Genomic DNA, 18,916 nt, shown 5'->3' on the forward strand with positions numbered 1-18,916 from the left:
CTTTTTGGCACGGTTCCAACTGCAGGCCCCAGGCTGCTGTGGTACCCATGATGAATAAAAAACTGTAAGATTAAGGGACAATTAAGCTTTATTTTTCATATATATATATATATATATACACACACAATATATAAAAAGGAAACAATTTGCAAATTTACAACCTAACAAAACTGTATATATACACACACGCACACACACATACACGCAGATACACATACACACCCCAAAGCTCTAGCCAGGCCCATTTCTCATCTCCAAGTACCATTCTCCCATTAGAACCCTGGTGCTAATATAACTTTATAGCCTTAACCCTTGTAAAGGACAATCTGGACCTCATCTCCAGCCCCCACCCCTAGCATTCAGTCATAATGTGATTCCTAGAGAGGGTGGGGGGAGCCAAGTGAAAGGGTGCTCGGGCCCAATGGCCTTCACTCCGGAAAGCTGTGCCCGGCATCGTCACTGACTATCCTGTAAGGAACACCACCAGGTCCTGGCTTCAGCCCAGGGAAAGAAAGGAGTGTTGCAAAAGGGACTCCAGAGGCAGGCAGGCAACTGCTTCCATTTACTGTGGGGGGGGTTCTCCCCACAACCTAAGTGAGGAGCAACCCTCACCCGCGGAGAGAGGCCTGGGCTCACCTCAGCCACACTTCAGCAATATGACTGGATTAGGAAGCCAGCCCTGGAGCAGGAAGTCAGCTCAAGATAAACAGGCTACCTAATTTGGTTGCTGGTAGAAGACCGGTACTTACATCCATAATGTGTAAAGAGAAAACAAGTTCTGTAAGAAACTCTCCTATGCATTTCTGGGATACTGAGGGCCCCTCCTTGGTCTCAACAAATTGAGACCGTGGTGGACAGGTCCCCAAAGAGGGGGCCTCCAGGGCCACACGAGGTCTTTCTCAGGACAGCTCGGGTCGTGGCCCACATGCCCTCTGAAACAGGGTCTGCAGGTGAGCTGGAGGGGGGTCTTCTCTACTTCAGTAGTCCACTTTAGAGGCTTTGGCGACCATCCTGAGTGCTGGGGAGGAGGGTGAGCAGGGAACGGGGGAGGTTCCAGGCAGGGGAGGGAGCGCCGTGTGATTCAGCGGCTAGTGCCTCAGATCGATGTATTTCTCTCCCTAAAGATGGGTGAAGAGCAGAAGTGAGGCAGGAATTCAAAGACACAGACCAGGGTTTAGGTGTGAGCACTAAAAGGGAGGAGGGACTGAAGCCACAGCTGATGGACTGGGTACAGCGCCTGGAGGGAAGAAGCCAGGGTGGGGTGGGGGCGGGGGGTGGCAGGGCAGGGAATGAGAGATGAGACCCCAAATCACACTGGGCCGCACGTCACACCTAGTGATGTGAGCCACCAGCGCCGTTCAGCAGTGGTGATGGACTGGGTCCTGCTCTTGGTCCTGGGGGCTACCTTCTCCGGGGTCCCTCAGCCACCTGCCTGGCCCTACCGTCTGTGAGTAGTGTTAGGAAGGCGAGGTGGGAGCTGCTCCCCATTGGAGACAGGAAGGATGAAGGACAGAGTTAGTGTTCAGCAACCGTCAGCCCCTGCTGCTCCCAATCCCTGAAGACTGTCAGGCTCTGGCCACAGGAACTGCCTCCTACCTGGTCTCCTGGAGCCCTCTTGTCACCGCTGCTGCCCTGAAGGAGGCCCATCTCTTCTGGGAGCTTATCTGACTTAACTTCAACTACAAATTCGCTCTTACGAGACGGGGGCAGCGTGCTGGGAGGAGGGAGGGAGGCAAGAGGTTGGCAACTTGAGGGCAAGGGAAGGGGGGCTGTCAGGAGGGATGGGGCACTGGGTGATGACGGGCCCTTGGGTGTTCTGGGCCAGCTCGGGGAAGGGCAACAGGGAAGAAGGGAAGCAGTGTGGTGGAAGGAGCTGGGTAGTGGTGGGAAAGCAAGTGCCCCACTCCTGCTCCTGACGGGCGAGTGGGCCGGGGGCTGGCGGGGCAACGTCCCCGAGGAGGCAGCAAGCTGGCAGCATGAGATGGGGGGGTGGGTGTGCAAGATGCCAGGTACCGTGCTTACATCTCTTGTTTGCCTGACCGTCCACAAGGCAGCTTGCCCTTCTTGTAGAAGAAATAGAGGACAGCACCCAGCAAGGCCAAGACCAGGACGCACACGGTCACAGCCACGATGACCACACCCTTGCTTTCGGGCTCTGTCAGCTTCTTCTCTGTTCCACAGAGACACTTGGAGTCACTCCCTGCCCCAGGCTGCCACGTTACCATCACTGCCCTGCCCAGTCCAGGGCTGATGGAAGGTTGGCAGCTGTCCAGAGCTCCCCTGGGCTGGGCAGGGCAGAATGAGGGTGCCCAGTCTGGCCCAGCTCACCTGTTGAGGTGCCATTGGCTCTGGCAGGGGGGCTGACGGTGGAGGTACTGAGGTTGCTGGTTCTGTTGGAGTCTGGGGTGGAAGACATGAAATGGATTGGGGTCAGGGGTGGGATAGGAATGAGCCCGACGTGGGCTGGTTCCCACCCCCTCTGCAGGACCCAGCCCTTACCCAGCTCCAGGAAAATGATGGTGGTGTTTCTGCCCAGGGAGTTGGAGGCCACGCACTCAGCGCCTGTCTCCAACAGCTCTGGGGTCACCAGGACGTTCAGGACACTCAGGACACTCTGTGGCTCCTGGTCTTGCTCATTTGCCTACAAGGAAGGCGACGCGGCTCAGGGGTGGGAGGGTGTCGGGCGGTGGCAGCAGAGCCTGCAAGGGGACGGCCCAGCAACTGGGAGGCTGCCGTGTGCCCACTCACCGTGCCCTGGATGCTCCACACGATGCTGGGCCGAGGGTGCCCCGAGGCTTCACAGGACAGATTCAGCACCGAGTTCTCCTTCACCCACATCTTCTTCTCCCTTAATGCCATCCACGGGGGCCCTGCGTGAGGGCAGGGCGGGTTAAGACAGCACACTCTGCCAGCCCGCCACCCACTCCCGCACTAGAGTGCCCCAGGGCAACAGGTGATTTCTGGCCCCCAAAGAGCTTGAAAACACTGACCAACTCAAGGGCCTCACCAAAAATGGCCACGTTGACCAGCTGGGAGCGGTTCAGGCCGGGAACGCTGGGCACAGAGGCCAGGCAGCGGTAGCCTCCCCCTTCCTCCCGTTTCAGGTTGTGTAACTGGAGCGCCTGCCCCTTTGCCAGTAACTTGCCTGTCTGGGGTGAGAGACGGGTCAGAGGTCACTCCCAGGCCCACCCATCCCCCCATAGCTCTGGGCCCACCTGGGTACCTTTTCTCTCAGCCACTGGAACTGAAGGTCCTGGTTGCTCTCGGCCTCACAGTTCAGAGTGAGGCTGCTGCCCTCCTGGCTCTCAGGGGCTGCGGGGCTCACCCGGACATCAGACACATCTGGGGGTGCAGCAGTGGGGTCAGGCAGGGCAGGGCAGATTGGATTCCCTCTTGCCCCAGCCTGGCCCCCCTGTCCTGGGCCCCCAGCCCCTCACAGTTCACCACCAGCTCCTGTTGGTCACTCTGCAGCGATGTCGTGGTCTCCAAGTCCAGGCCCTGACATTCATAGCGGCCACTATGCTCCTTCTGGGCGGGATCCAAGACCAGGACCCCGTTGTCATCTGTCCTCTCTTCCTCCATCTCCCTGGTGTGGAGGTTCTGGGAGAGGATGAAGGCATGATCAGAGCGGACCTCCAGCCATTCCTGCATGCCCGCCTCCACCCAGAACAGAGGGTTCCGCACCTGCTTGATGATGCTGAAGGGGGGCTGGGGGTTGCCATCAGCCAAACACCTGATTTCCACACGGTCCCCCTCCTTCAGCATCCCCTCAGGCTCCACTTCCAACCACACTCTCTCGGCCGGGTCTGCACAGGCAAAGGGGACAGTCCTCAGCCCAAGAGCGGCCTCTGCGCCAGGAGGGCAGAAGCTTGCAGGACTCAGCCCCACTGTGAAGAGTCGGTACTCACAGAAAACAGGGACGGTGACCTCCTTAGATTCCTTCATGTGGTTCCCGCTGGGCAGCCGGTAGCTGAGCTCACAGTAAAACTGGGCATCTTTGTCCTCCTTGGACACCTGTGCCTGCAGAACGCTGCGCAAGGTAAACAGACCATTCGACTCCTCCGTCTGGGATGACTGGATGTGGACCCCTGGGCAGGGAGGAAGGGGAGAAGGGTTCGGTGGGTCTCAGCTCCACCTCCATCCCCACCCTGTGGTGTCCTGAGTCGGGGAAGGAGTGGCAGGGGAGCCGCTGTAGAGGGCCATGGATCCTTATGAATGCCACCTGTAGCTGTTCAACCCAGCTATTTACTGCTTGTTATCTACCCTAAACACACATGGGCACTCATACAAGGGTGTGTGCAAATAATACTGCAGTGATTTAAAAATAAAGAGAAAACACTCTGGATGTCTACTAACCAGAATGAATGGTGAGCTAGACCATATTATAGCTATATTATATATTACATTATAGCTCAGCCATGTGAAGTGCTGGGCAGTAGGTAAACGATCAGGTAGATCTAAACAGAGCGATCCAGCAAGATTTCCGGGACTTGCTGTCAAAAGGGAAACAGTGTAGGGCAGGCCGTGCCCTTCAGATCAGGGTTTCTCTACCTCAGCACTGAGATTTGGAGCCAGAAGTACTCTGTGCCCTGTGGGATGTTTACAGCATCCTTGGCCTCACTAACCCCCCCCCACCAGATGCCAGTTGCATCTCTCCATTTTCAACAACCAAAAATATTTCCAGACACTGCCAAGTGTCCCAGAGGAGAGCAAGATCAGCCTTAGAAGAGAACCACTGATTTAAGTAATAAAAAACAAAACCCTATATAGTCCTAGATATATTTACATGTGTGAGTAAGGACCTAGAAATAGGCTTGAAAGAACACATGCACACTGGCAGCAGAGATATTTCTGGGAGGGGGGTCTGGGGCAGGAAGGAAATTTTCCTTCTAGATTTTCTGAAAAGTTTGAACTCTAATGATAATATTTTCATGGATGGCTTGTGTACTTGAAAAAAGAAAAGTGCAAGAGTGATTCCCCTGGCCGTCCAGTGATTAAAGACTCCGTGCTCCCAACGCAGGGGTCATGGGTTTCGTTCCTGGTCGGGGAGCTAAGGTCCGGCATGCCTCACCGCAAAGGAAAAGTGCAAAGTGGCCCCCATACAGTGCCACAAGCACGGCTTCTAAGGGCAGAGAGGGTGACTTACGGTTCTTCTCCTCCTTCAGGGACTGGCCGTTCTTGTACCAGGTGACTTGAGGAACAGGGTACCCATTCCTTCCGACACAGGTGGCAACCTAAGGAGGACAGGGTGTGAGTCTTCCTAACTCTGTGACCCGGCCAAGCTACCCTCTCTGAGCTCCTGCCTACCCGCCTCCCCCAACCCCGGGCCACCCCAGCAGACCTCACCTCCACAGGCTCCTCACTGTTCACAGAAATGCCCAAGGTATTGACCTGGATGCTTGGCTCCTCCGGAGCTTCTACAAGGGAGAGAGATGGGGAGGCGTGTGGGCCCACCGCTTCCCATGCCCCACGCTGCCCACAAGGCACGGACAGGGCACTCACTGTAGACACGGAGCCGGATGCGGTGCTCCTGAGCCCGGCGCTTGCCCTGGCACGTGAAGATGCGGTCATCGTGGGGGGTGACGCCGGTCAGGACCAGAGTAGTCCCTTTGTCCTGGAGGCTGAGCCGGTTGTGGTACTCCCCAGGCTCACTCTGGCCCTGGCCCTGACGGACACGGAAGATGAGCATCCGCTTCTCCTTGTGGACCTGAGCGGAGGCAGCAGGGCGGGGGTGAGGGTCCTGGGGTTACATGAAGGGCAGGGCCTCCCGCCCCTGCTGCCCTCTTCTGCACTCACAGAAAACCAGTCCACGTGGCTGAGGTTGCCCTGGGCGTGGGAGAGGCCACACTTCAGAAGGGCTGTGTGGCCCACTTCCACCTCCACCAGTTCGGGCTCCGGCTGCTCGGCCTCTCCGGGCACACCTGGGGGGGTCGGGGGGGGGGGCACCAGCTGCTGAGTGAGCTCCAGCTGCTCACCATGCCCTTCACTCACACCCGCTTGCAGCAGCTGTTCTCTCTGCCACTTCAATGAGGGTTCGAAGGGCACGCTGTCCTCTCTAAGCCTCAACCACTCTGTATGATCCCCAACCTGGGGAACGGCCCTCTCCTGGCTCAAGGGAGCTGGGGATGGACATTTCTGGTCACTAGAGCAGAGACCCTGAGCGCCAGGAACTCCCAGATGAGGCTGGCAGAGGGTGGGCCAAGAGGAAGGCCCCTTTCCTTCCAGGCCCCCTCCTCCCTGGGTGAGCTCAGAGTGAGGGAATGCAAGGCATGTGCCAGGCCCAGGCACACAGGCCCTTTTTGTCCCCACACCCAGGGTAAGACATCACTACTCTACCCTTTGCCCCCCAACGCCCCCCCGTAAGACCCCAATGGACAACCCTGGTCAGGAGACCCCTATCTCCTACTCCGTAAGCAGCACCTCTGTGAATTCCCACACTCTCAGGGGACCCCATCCTGGGAGTCTTGTGAGTACAGGATGGGTCAGAGTCATGGAGGGGCCAAAATCTATCCCTGGGGTCGGGGGCAGGGGTCAGGGCAAGGGCCAGGCAGTGGGCAAGAGTGACGTCAGCGGTGCCAGTGTCCTGCCCGCCCCACAAGGAGGTGATGTCACTCCATACCATCTGGTTGGACTCGGGTGCCTGGGTGGTTGCCCTGAGCTGGCTCCCATACAATGAGGGCAGATGGAGTGGTCTTCAGCCCAGAGCAAAAGCCTCAGCTCCCTGACTCGGTTTCCCCAGCGCTAGAAGAAGGGGGCAGGGTGGGGCTGGACCTTCTGCAGCACTGGAGCCCCATGCAGCCCTTTCCCCTCCATCCCCCATAAAGGTTTTGAAGGCAGCAACCGAGGGTACCCCAGGGACACTGTTGGCATGGGCACGAAGCCATGGCATTGGGTATTGCCCAGACCTCCCCTTTCCCAGCCAGCCAGCGGCTAGAACTCGGGAAACAGAGCCAAGAGAAACGAGCGACACCACTGCGGCCATACAAGGGTAGGGTGAGCTCGGGAGCGCCCAGCTCCTAGGCAGTTTCAGAGAAAAATTCCGAGGTGCAGGGGCCCTTTTCCCACCTGAATCTGGTCCCATTCCGGGAGGTGTAACAAGTCTGGGGCGCTCGCACTCTGGGACTCCACGATCCCTAGTCCCTGCCACCTGTGACCCCGTCACCCGGATAGGCGCGAGGGGACCCACACGGCGCTCCAGCCTTTGCCAACGCCCTGGCAGGGCGGGAGCCGCCGTTCCTCCCCCTCTCGCTCACCTCTAGCCTGGCTCGAAGCCCAGGCGGGAGAGGGAGGGGTCGGTGCACCCCTCCAGCTAAGAAAGCTGCGTTTTCCAGCAACAGGCGGGCGCGGAATTCAGGATTTGGGGATGCGCTGTAGCTGCCCCTCCCGCCAAGGCTCCAATCACGCTCCCCGCCCCCCGCCCCCGAGAAAGTACCTGAAGGAAAGCTCTCCCCAGAGCCCGAAGGGACTCTACTCCGCCCCTTCCCGCTCCAGGCAGCAGCCCCCTCCCCGTCTCCCCAGTCCTGCTCCCGGGATGGTCTGGAACAGAGGCTGCAAACTGGCCACAAAGAAGAGTTGTACGCGCGCAAGGCGCCGGGTGCCGGGGACCCCGAGAGGAGGAGCGCACGCCGCCGCGCAAAGCCCCGGCCCCCGCCGGGATGCAGGCTCTGTTCCCGGGCACGCTCCGCCGAAGACCGCCCGGCCGGACCGTTCGGGGTGCGGGGCCCCATTGAGCTCACTCACCCGCGGCGCGGCGAGAACAGCAGCAGACGGCGAGCAGGAAAGCGCAGATGAGCCCGGACCGTCCCATGCTTCCCGGCCGGAGGGCGAGAGCCAAGTGAGGGAGCGTGCGGCCGCCGGGGGCTGACGTCAGGGGGGCGGGGGAGGGGGCCCGGGCGCCCGGGCCGCCCGCCACGCCCCGCGCAGCCCACCCCCCGCCCGGCGCGCCGCAGCCCTAGGGGGCGGGCCCGGCGCCGAGATGCCCGGAGCTGCGCCGCCGAACAGCGCGGCGCGGGGTTAGGCCGGAGCCTTCCTCCCAGCCCCCCGCTAGGGAACGGACAGGGGGCGGTGACAGGTGTCTCCGAGGCGGCTGCAGGGAGAAGCTGGCCCGGATGCTGGAGTCCCACCGGGTCAGACCCCGCTTAGCCCCAGCCAGCCCTTGTAGCCCTGGGGGACCTCCTGGCGGAGGAGCCACTGGCAGGTCCTTCGTGTCCTTGATGGGGACCTCGCTCCCTTTTAAGCTCTTCTGCCCGCCGCCTCCTCCACTCCCCCGGACCTCTGCCCCAGAGAAATCGGGCTTCCCAGAACGGTTGCACCACTGCTGCGGCCGGAGGCCTGGCACTGCCCCCAAGCCTTGCAGTCCTGGCCGCTTTGAGGGAAGAACCCTGGGCCCAGGGCCCACAGAGCCAGAGGTATCTGTACTGGGGAGCGCGCTAAGGGTGGTCCCTTCCCCCCCAGCTCCTGCAAGTCTCAGACCAGAGGAAGCAGGGAGGGGCTGAATTCACAGGCCCGAAGTTGTCACACTTGTCCCACCGAGCCTGGATCTTGAGGTTTCTGCTTCTTCTGGCTTCACTTACTGAACCCAACCTGGGACTCATTTTCCCCTGAGTGAAGAAAAGAGGGAGAAAAATGAGTTAATGGGCACAAGGTCTCCAGCTTGCTCCCTCTATACCTGTTGCTGTTTGCTGAGGGTTAAAGGGACCCCCTGCAGTAGGGCTCTGGCCCCCCAGCAGCTGAGGGTGGGGGGTTTGGAGGAGGAATCAGAACTGACTCCAGGCTGCCCTGCCCAAGTGGAATCTGTCCCAGCGAGGCAAGGGGACCTGCATCTCCCCTTATTTCCAATGCCTGGGTCTTCGGGCCCCTTGAACCTGAACTAAGGCTCTGGGGACTGAGACTGATTCTTGTATCATAGAGAGAGACCCCCAGCTCCCTGACCCTGGGAAAGGGGTCCACATCAGCTGGGACCCCTCTAACTGGGATGGTCTAAAGGGGGCCTGGATTTGGGATAGAGTCCTGTCCTAGGCAGGGCAGCCTTGCCGCTCGCTGGTTGGGGGGAGGAGCAGGGTGAGGCAGCAAATGCCAGAGATGGGCAGGTGACTTAGAGGATGCTCCCGGATGGTGTTTTGATGACGCCGAGATGACTCTTGAGCCACATCAGCCCTCGTCTTTCAGATCCTTGCTGATCCCCTCCTCTGTCTCCATTAATTTTCAGCCAGAGGCCATGCCAGGTGGGCCAAGGCAGGGGCCTGGAGCCCGGGGTGGGGGTGGGGGGGTGAGAGAAGGATGGTGCTTCCTCATCCCCCAGAGTGAATGTATGGACTGGCCCAGGGCCCAGAATGGAATGGATGCGTTTGTTTTTGTCTGCAGGGGCAGGAATGGGAATGGCTGAAGGATGCTGTTTGCCCTGGCAAGCTCAGAGCTGGGCATAGTATTCTGCTTCCCTGCCTCCACCCCCCTTCCCTTCTCTTAACACCATTAACTAATCATTCTCCTCTCTCCAGCCTGAGAGCAAAGCCAGCTAACCACCAAGGACGGTCAGTCAGAATCCTTCCGTTGTGAGAAGAGTGAAGCTAGGAGGGGGTGGTGGAGCTGCCTCTGCGGTGAAAGGGAAGTGAGGACAGAGCTCAGGGTGACTTCTGTGTCCCACACGTCCCCACCAAACTAGCACAGAGACTGTCCTTTAGGGAAGCCAGTAGCTCAGGGTGATCTGGGCTGCCAGGGAGTAGGTGGTAGAGGTCAGGGGGCAGACAACCTCAAGAAGGCTTCATTGAGTGGGGCCCGCTAGGATTCCAAACCAAAGAGGTCAAGTCCTTGGAGAGGCTTCAGAGGGGACTGGAGGCAGGAGGAAGCACAATGATGGCAGCACAGGGTGAAGGAGCAGGAGGTGGAGGGTGTCTAAGACGGGCTTCTCCGTTTCTCTGAGATGCCAGGAGCTAGAGCGTCCACAGCTGCAGGAAAGAGGAAGCAGACGGGGAAGAACTTTCAGCGAGAGAGGATGGAGGTCCAGCAGAAGGGGGGAGCCAAGGAGGCCACTGTGGGCTTTCCATCTGCAGACACTGTTGTGCCTGGACTCGGTGGAGGCAGCCTTGCCCAGATGCAGGCCAGGATCAGCAGAGCCCCAGACCAGAGCCCTAAGTTCCCTGCCTCATTTCTCTCCAGAAAGAATGGGTAGGAAGGCTGCCTTCTTCACTCCCACGGCAGACCCAGGGGGCACAGAGAGCCCTTGGTGCTTCTCTTGGGCATAAGTCTGACCACAGGTAGAGAAACTGAGGCTGTGAGGGGTGGTGGCCACGGTCTGAGTCCCTCAACTGCTGTCTCCGGGGTGAGTGGGGGCTTTCATTGCATTGTACGATGTGGGACCCCACCCCCATCTTCCACGTGGAGGTGGAGGTAAAAAGACAAGGCTAGTCCTGCCCCGGGGGGGTTAGCCCTGCTGGGGTGAGATTAAGCCCAGGAGTCCTCTCTCATAGTGGGTACAGTGGTCTCCCACCCACCCCCTCCAGTAGAGGGGCCTTAACCAGGAGGATATGAGAAGGGCGGGCTGAATAGAGGAAGGAAGCCGATAAAGACAAGTTTACATCTGCAGTAAGAAAAGGCGCTATGGGGTGGAGGAGGTGAGCGAGCAATATTGGCAATGACTGAGGCTGGGGAATCCCCCCCTCCCTGGCCTGGCCTAAAAATAGGGTTCAGTCTGAGTCTTTGGAGGGGAGGTAGGAGAATTTTTTCCAGTGTCGGGGGCTCTGAGCTGGGAGGAGACTGTGCTAAGGGAGTGAAAAAAAATGGGGTAGGAGGAGGGTGGGGGGCAGTTGCTGCTGAGGCAACCTCAGGCCAGGAAACCGGATACTGGGGGGCTGGGTGGAAAATGTTGGGGAAGAGATTGAATAGGGGGAAGCGGCCCCTGTCTTGGCCGGACGTGGTCTCACCCATGTCCTTCGCACCTGACTCCAGGCAGGAAGGAGGTGCGGCCTGGACTGAGCTGCGCCCCAGAAATGCCATGGGAGAGGAGGAGGGTGACTTGTGCTGGTGGTGGTGGGTGGGGCAGGGGGAGATGGGAGGGGCTATTTTTAAACTTGGAGAAACCGTCAGTGAGTTCATCTCCACCCTGAGTGCTGAAGGAGGCAAAGGCCCCATTGTACAGGGGTCCAGAGAAGGGGCGGGGGAGGGGAGGTGGTGGCACAATGACCGGGATTATATCAGAGCCAGCGAGGGAGAGGAGGGCGCGGGAGTGGGGCGTCTCCATCACAGCTGGCCTACTGAACTCCGGGGTCGAGCCAGGCTGGGGCTGGGACAGGGGGGTTTTCCCACTCTCACAGAAGCCCCCTCTTGGGGAGGTGGGATCTGTCTCTGGCGTCCGGTGTCGCATCCTGGGGAGGGGGCTGTGGGTGGGATTCCCACAGCCTGGCTTTCCCAGGGACACTGCAGGGTCCGTTCCCAGGCTCCCAGCATTCCAGGAACTCCCCTGGGAGCTGCCGGCCTCTCCTCTCAGCCCCTTCCCTGCTAAGGGGGTGGGGGGAGAGTGGGAAAAGAGGATGTGGCCACATGGGGACTCTTCCTGGGGATTAGGGACCCAGAAACCAGAGGGAGGGTTCGCAGTGAGTGCGGTGTGCAGAGGGGGACCCATCCCTCCCGTCCTAATCCCCAGCCCTGTGGAGCCTTCCCCTGGGCCTGGACTGTCCCCTCTAGTCCTCTCCGACCCCAGGGCCCTCTCCACGTGGGCTGCCCTCCAGCACCCCGGGCCTCAGCCCAGGGGATCCCAGGTCCTGCCCGGGGAAGGCGGGGCATCCGGCTGAGCTTGCCCCAATCCAAACATTACCATAAATGCTCAGGCTGCTGTGGGCCGGGGAGGGGCTCGGGCAGGGGACCTTGGGGGCTCTCCGGAAACCCCGAATCCGGTCTCCAGGCCTTTCCCAGCGAGGACCGGTAGAGGTGATTCAGTCTCTGCTTTGGGAAACGGAGGGGGAGCTGAGTTGAGGGTGGGAGTCGGGTAGAGTTTGGGGAGAGAGCCAGACGGCATGGGGAGTCCCTGAGCACTGCCTCCCGGGGTCGCAGTGACCTCTGACGGAGGGGAGGGGAGGGGAGGATGATCCAGCCAGGATTTCTGCTCGGGCAGGGCTGGGGGCTCCTGTCAGCTGTGATAAAGGATTGTCTCGCTTCTGGTCCTGGGTCTGTGCTCTCTGGCCTCTGAGGACCCAAACGTCTTCCCACTTCTTCCTCCCATCCTAAATTTGGAGAACAGAGCGAGCTGGGGGCAGGGAGGAGGGCAAAGAGCTGGACGCTGGGAGCCTATATCTCTCCCCCTCGGGGAAGTTCACATCCGCTCCCCAAAATACCACCACCCATGAGGAGGAGTGTCCCCAGAGAGCTGTTTAAATTTTGACTTTGAGTTGTCCCTGAGGAAGGGCCAGCTAATCTACCCGAGAGGAGCCTGTAGGAAGCCTAGTGATCCCAGATTCTGCTACACCCTTGGAGACACCCAGAGCTATGAACAACCCAGGGGGAGTCCCGGAGCCAGGGAGCCTTGTTCAGAACCACTGCACGCTGGCAGGGCCTGTGACCCCTTCTGGAGTTGCCACAGCTGGCCTTGGAGGCTGCCAGAGAGGTGGGGGGAAGGGAACAGCAAGCTGAGGGGAGAGGGACACTGAACCCTGTTTCCCGGACCCACATCCCAGGGCCTACGGCCTCAAGGGAACTTGAAAAGTGGAGAGAACACAGGATTTGGAGTCAGAGAAAATCCCCAGACCAGGTCAGACTGGGCCTGCGTTCTCCCTGGCGCCTTCCTTCTATGTCCCAATCACATTGGAAAGAGCTAGTCCAACTTTGGTCCCCAGTGTGAGCAAGCACATGTGCTCAGTCCCTTCAGTAGTGTCTGACCCTTTGCGACCCCATGGACTGCAGCCTCCAAGCTCCTCAGTCCGTGGGATTCTCCCGGCGAGAATACTGGAGTGGGTTGCCATGCCCTCCTCCAGGGGATTCCTGACCCAGGGATCGAACCCACATCTCCTGCATTGTAGGTGGATTCTTTTACCAACGGAGCCACCACAGAAGCGGCTTATCTCCAATACCCGGCTGTAAACTCAACGAAGGAATTGGTGGCTTTGAGATCTCCCTGCCACTTAATTAACTAATCTTGGGCGGGTGGCCAAACCAGTGACTGTTGAGAAGGGACATGGCAGTGCTCAGAATGAGAGAAGAAGCTAGTCATAGCTAATATTTTCACAGGGCTGTATAACTCAGCCCATGACTTAAGGGTCATTTTCATTGCTAATGTTTATCTTGATCTTTGCAACAAAAAATGAGGAAACTGAAGTGAAAAGAGTTACATGACCTAAAGTCGCACAGCCTGTGAGTAATGGAGCTACATTGTTTTCAGTGTGGTAAAATACGCATAACCTAAAACTTACCCTTTTAACCACTTTAAGTGTACAAGTCAGTGGCATCAAATATGCTCACAATGTTATGCACTCATCACCATTTCCTAGTTTCAGAACTTTCTGATCACTCCAAGGAACTAAAATTTGAACCAAGATTGATCCAACTCCCAAATATGGGCCCCCTACCTGTGATAATTTACAGCTGGATTAAGTAAACACATCATGGAAAAGAAAGCAACAGATTGAATACCAACGAATTATGTGGTATAAACAGGAAATGCAACGGGGATTCAGAAGAGGGAACATCTACAGAAGGTGCCTGCACTAGCCAGGAAAGCCTTTTTGGAAATGTGGCGGCTCCAGCGAAAAGTCAAGTTTAGATAGGGGAGGAATGAGGCTAGATCATTCCAAGCAGAGCAAATGGCACAGACAAGGAGAGGAAGGGTGAGACTGAAGAAAGGGACGCACACAGCGACAACTACTTCTTCTGTATTAAAGAGTTTCAGCGTCGGCAGCTGGCTAGAAGGTCAGGCTGATGTGGGGAGGCTGGCAGACATGCACTGCTCTTTGCATAGCCAGCTCACCGCTTTCACTTTCAATGTATGTTTACTTAGAGTGTCTTGAGGAGAGCTTCAGCCACTGCTACCACCTATTGGCACCACCTTTATACAAACAGCTGGTGCTAAAATAAAGTGTTACACGGCTAACTAGAAATTCAAGAGGGTAGAGGGTGCATCCGCGTGAGAGGTTGGGCAGATGAGGTGGGGTAAAGTCACGGGGGAGGAACTTGGATCTTAAGATAGAAGAGGCAGTGGGGACCCGCTGCAAGTTCTTGAGCAATGATGTGACGAAATTGAAACTGAGGTTTATAAGGCTTTCTCCATCCTAAAGGAAATCATCCCAAAGGAAGTCAGTCCAGCCTAAAGGAAATCAGTCCTGAATATTCAGTTGAAGGACTGATGCTGAAGCTAAAACTCTTAATACTTTCGACACCTGATGTGAAGAAACGACTCATTGGGAAAGACCCTGATGCTGGGAAAGATTGAAGGCAGGAGGAGAAAGGGACGACAGAGGCTGAGATAGTTGGATGGCATCATGGACAGGATGGACATGAGTTTGAGTAGGCTCCTCGAGTTGGTGATGGACAGGGAGGCCTGGTGTGCTACAGTCAATGCTGTTGCAGTCAGACGACTGAGCAATTGAACTGAACTGAAGGGTTTCTCTATTTCTTCTTGCCTGAGAGCGCCCCCTGGTGCCCCTAATTTAAATTGTTCTCTCATCTCAGGGAAAGCAGGTAGGATGGGGGGATGGAAAAACAATTGATCAGTTGGAGAAGCCAGAGTCTTAGGCTTCATCTCAATTCATCCTGAGTGATGCCAACACTGCGGTACAAATAGAGGTGACATGTGGACAGAGAGGGTTTGCTTTGAAGGAAAAGGGCATTGTGGCAGCTCCCTTCTCTGTCTCATCATTGAACTAGGATGTCGTGTGTCAGAGACTAAGCTTGGGGGCGGAGGGTGGGATCATAATTAAGACAAGGTTCATGGGCTTAAGAGGTTTGTGCTCTAGTGAGGGAAGGTGTGCTCGGTTGCTTCAGTCATGTCCAACTCTTTGTGACCCCATGAACTGTAGCCTGCCAAGCTCCTCTGTTTACAGGATTTTACCAGGCAAGAATACTGGAGTGGGTTGCCATGCCTTCCTCCAGGGGATCTCCTGACCCAGGGATCAAACTTGCCTCTCTTGCACTGCAGGCAGATTTGTGAACGCTGAGCCACTGGGGAAGCCCTACTGAGGGGACTGACAAGTAAACACTTAGAATATAATGTGCAAGTACTAGGGTGCACAAATGCAGACAAACAGTTACTTAACTCAACCTTAGGTGGCCAAGGAAGGCTTCCTGGAAGAGCTGATGCCTAGCTTCATTTTAAGGGATAATGGCAAGTAGCCGGGTAAATAGGGTATGGTAGCATCCTCTGGAAACTCCCATGGACAGAGGAGCCTGGTAGGCTGCAGTCCATGGGGTCGCTAAGAGTCGGACACGCCTGAGCGACTTCACTTTCACTTTTCACTTTCATGCATCGGAGAAGGAAATGGCAAGCCGCTCCAGTGTTCTTGCCTGGAGAATCCCAGGGACGGTGGAGCCTGATGGGCTGCCGTCTAGACTGAAGCGACTTCGCAGCAGCAGCATCCTCTGTGTAGGAGACGGCTAGTGGTTGGTTCATATCCTGCAAGAGAGGAATGAATTTAGTGAGGGATGAGGCCAGATTACAGAGGATTTGTAGACCCTGATAAATGGTTTAGCACAGCAGGGTGTGTATAAACGGTTCTGAGCAGGGAAACGCCTGCCAATCAGTTTAGATCCGTCTGAGTTCAGGCACAGAGGGACAGAACCAAAGGTCTCATTTTTCTTACTTTTTTAAACTAATTAATTAGGCTGTGCCAGGTCTTAATTGCCTCATGCGAGATCTTCATTGCCAAATGCGGGATCTTTTTTTTTTTTAGTTGCATCATGCAGGATCTTTTTAAAATTGCAGCTTGTGGGATCTAGCTCCCTGACTAGGGATCAGCCCAGGCCTCCTGCATTGGGAGTGTGGATGGAGTCTTAGCTACTGGACCACCAGGGAAGTCCCCCCAAAAGTTCCACTTTCTAAGGTCCTGTCTCCCTTCCCAGATCTGTCCTGTCTCTTGGGTGACTGAGGTTGGAAACATCCAGCCGCTTCTGGGGAGGCTGCTGCTTACCTGGGTTATACCTGCTGTACCTGGGGTATGGCCTTATTTTAACTTTGAACATGCCAATCCATCTGATCATAAAAGCTTCACACTAGAATAAAACATAAGCTTGGAGGAATCTGGTCCCTTATGTCACCCACCATGACTGAGATCCTCTTGGCAGACTTCTCTCCCTACCACATCTGACTTGAGATGGGACACAACACTTCTGAGTCCCCTATCCACAATCCTTGAATTAACTCCACTCAGTGGAGTACTGCACAGCTGTTAAAAGGATAAGGACACTCCCTATATGTTGATATGGAATGGTCACTGGAATATAATTTTATTTATTTATTTGAGGCTCATTGACATTTTTATTAAGGTATGGTTGGTGTGGAATATAGTACTAAATTTAAAAGCTTGATATACAGTGCTATATGTGGAATGCTACCTTTTGTATAAAAATAGATAAATATTTTTATATGATCAACATCTATTTGTACTTTCAAATAGAAGTAATTAAAGGACCAAAACCTCCAATACTTGTGTGGCCAGGTCAGATATAAATGAAGGTTCACATATTGTATGCAAGCTGTTTGAATTATTTGAAGGATGCTGCTGCTGCTGCTGCTAAGTCACATCAGTCGTGTCCGACTCTGTGCGACCCCACAGACGACAGCCCACCAGGCTCCTCTGTCCCTGAGATTCTCCAGGCAAGAACAATATGAAGGCTAGCTAACTCTTAAACATGCTCTGCCCTCTTACCTTGACAAATAACCTTTCTAATGACAAAATTAAAAGATATGTAATGGCACAGTTTTTGTATGACTTAAAGTCAGCAAAATATTCAAGATAATTTAACTTAATTTTCATTGCGCATGCCTGGGTGTCCTCAAGAAGGGCCAGCAATGTTTGGATAGATAATAAAGTCACATGCAACTCATAAGTTATTATATAATATTCCATTAAATAAAATGTTCTTGTCTTCATTTTGGCAAAATACCTAATTACTTTGTATAATAAAAATCTCATAATGCATATTCTATTGCTAGGAATGCCAAGTTAATTTACTTTTCTTGGGTTGCTGTTTTTAGCTGTTTAAAAAATAAATTTCAATTTAGAGAAACATTGCTCCAAACTGAAATTATTACTAACAATTTTAAAGCAATACTTGGATTCAGAACTGAATCATAAATTTTGCACCTCACATTTAAACATTATAAAGGAGCCACAGATAATAAATATTTTATCCCTGAAAATACTTTTTCATCATGTACGTCTTTATCATAATAATTTTCAACAGCCTTTAAAGCAATATCTAGATCCATTTGGTGTTTACATTTTACTGTTTGCAAATTATTCAATGCTGAGCTCTTATTTAAAAAAAAACTCCAGAGCACTATTTTGTTACATTTCTTAAAATCTCTCTGCAATTGAAGCTGTAATTTGAACTTGGCCAGAAGTTAGTCTCAAGAGAAATTAGTTTGGGGATTATCTGCATGTGAGTCTTTTGCTTTATGCCCTTGCAAACATTTTTATTTCCTTGTTTTAGCTTTGCTTTTTATATATTTAATTTTATTTTGAATTAATTTCAAACATTCAGAAGGTTTGCAGAGATAGTGTAGACTCCCTGAATACTCTTAGAATCATGATGATTATTAATGTTTTGCCACAGATTTTGCTTTTTCCTTTTTTTCCCAAGCTACCTGGCTTGTGGGATCTTAGTCCCTCCACCAAGGATTTGAACCCACACTCTCAGCAGTGAAAACTCAGAGTCCTAACCACTGCACCACCAGGGAATTCCCCAGATTTTGCTTTTTTATTCTTTCTAAATAAAAATTTATATTAAATTTTAACTAAAATTATTTGATGTGTGTACATATGTATAATTATTCTAAATCATGAAAGTAGATTGCATGCAGTGTGCTCGTAGGTCCCTTTATACGTCAATATTTCCTGAGAAGAAGGATATTGTCCCATATAATCACAATACAGTTATCCAATTTAGAAGATTCAAATTGATACAAAACATTAGTCTATAATCCATATTCCAGTTTGACAAGAGTCCCAAATGTCCACCGTGGTGTTGGTCTTTTCCCTGTGGAATAGGATGCAGTCCAGGTTTCTCTGTTGTCTTTAGTCTTCAGGTCTTGTTATTTCCCAATAATCTGCAACGGTTCCTCAGACGTTGCCTTCATATTTGTCAATCTGGATTTGTCTGGTGTAATCTTGTCCATGAAGTAGGGTTATGTAACCCAGGCTGAAATACTATATAAGTAATACATACGTTAGCATCCCGTAATGGTTCTGGTCTGAACCAATTTTTCCCATGATGGTTTTATTTATTATGATTTTTTTTTTTAATTTTTGGCTACACCCCATAGCATGTGGGACTTTAGTTCCCCAGCCAGGGATTGAACCTGCACTCCCTGCATTAGAAGTGCAGCGTCTTCACCACTGGATCCCTGGGGAAGTCATTCTGATGGTTTGAAATGATAATTTTCTCCTGTCAGCCTCCCTCCTTCTGTATCAGTCAGTGCTCCATTGTAAACAAGAGCCCTCCTTTCTAATTTTTTGTTTATTTATATTCTTTGTAATATATTTGGACTCATGGACTCCTATTTTATTCAGTGGGTTTTATTCCATTACGGTCCTTATTTATTTTGATGCTGAAATCAACCCAGATGTGGCCACCTTTGATCTGGCTTCTGCATCCTCTGACACAGCCACCCCCACCCCCAGTCTGCTGGACCCTGCCCCATAATTTTTGGTGCTACTTCATTTCTGGCAGAATTTTCAACCTTCTCCCTTCTCTGTCTCAGCCACTATAATCAACT

The 18,916-nt window shown here is 54.1% G+C and overlaps 1 protein-coding gene and 1 long non-coding RNA gene across 2 annotated transcripts; both read right to left on the reverse strand.

Annotated features, from left to right (window-relative positions):
- Nucleotides 1–70: 70 nt before the first annotated feature.
- Nucleotides 71–7,826, reverse strand: MCAM (melanoma cell adhesion molecule). The gene is given in 12 exon segments (NM_001110062.1): nt 71–1,118; nt 2,023–2,170; nt 2,329–2,400; nt 2,500–2,641; nt 2,749–2,870; nt 3,008–3,149; nt 3,224–4,088; nt 5,147–5,234; nt 5,347–5,417; nt 5,503–5,707; nt 5,797–5,921; nt 7,741–7,826. Coding segments are annotated over 6 exon segments (1,323 nt in total). The 5' UTR covers nt 7,808–7,826; the 3' UTR covers nt 71–1,118; nt 2,023–2,170; nt 2,329–2,400; nt 2,500–2,641; nt 2,749–2,870; nt 3,008–3,149; nt 3,224–3,321.
- Nucleotides 7,827–8,013: 187 nt separating this feature from the next.
- Nucleotides 8,014–13,245, reverse strand: LOC132342318 (uncharacterized). The gene is made up of 3 exons (XR_009490647.1): nt 11,810–13,245; nt 9,749–9,944; nt 8,014–8,600 (listed from the first exon to the last, which is right to left on the reverse strand). It is a non-coding gene; the product is annotated as an uncharacterized lncRNA (long non-coding RNA).
- Nucleotides 13,246–18,916: the final 5,671 nt, after the last annotated feature.

The sequence above is a fragment of the Bos taurus genome, chromosome 15 (genome assembly GCF_002263795.3).
Source record: "Bos taurus isolate L1 Dominette 01449 registration number 42190680 breed Hereford chromosome 15, ARS-UCD2.0, whole genome shotgun sequence".
Classification (NCBI taxonomy): Eukaryota; Metazoa; Chordata; class Mammalia; order Artiodactyla; family Bovidae; genus Bos; species Bos taurus.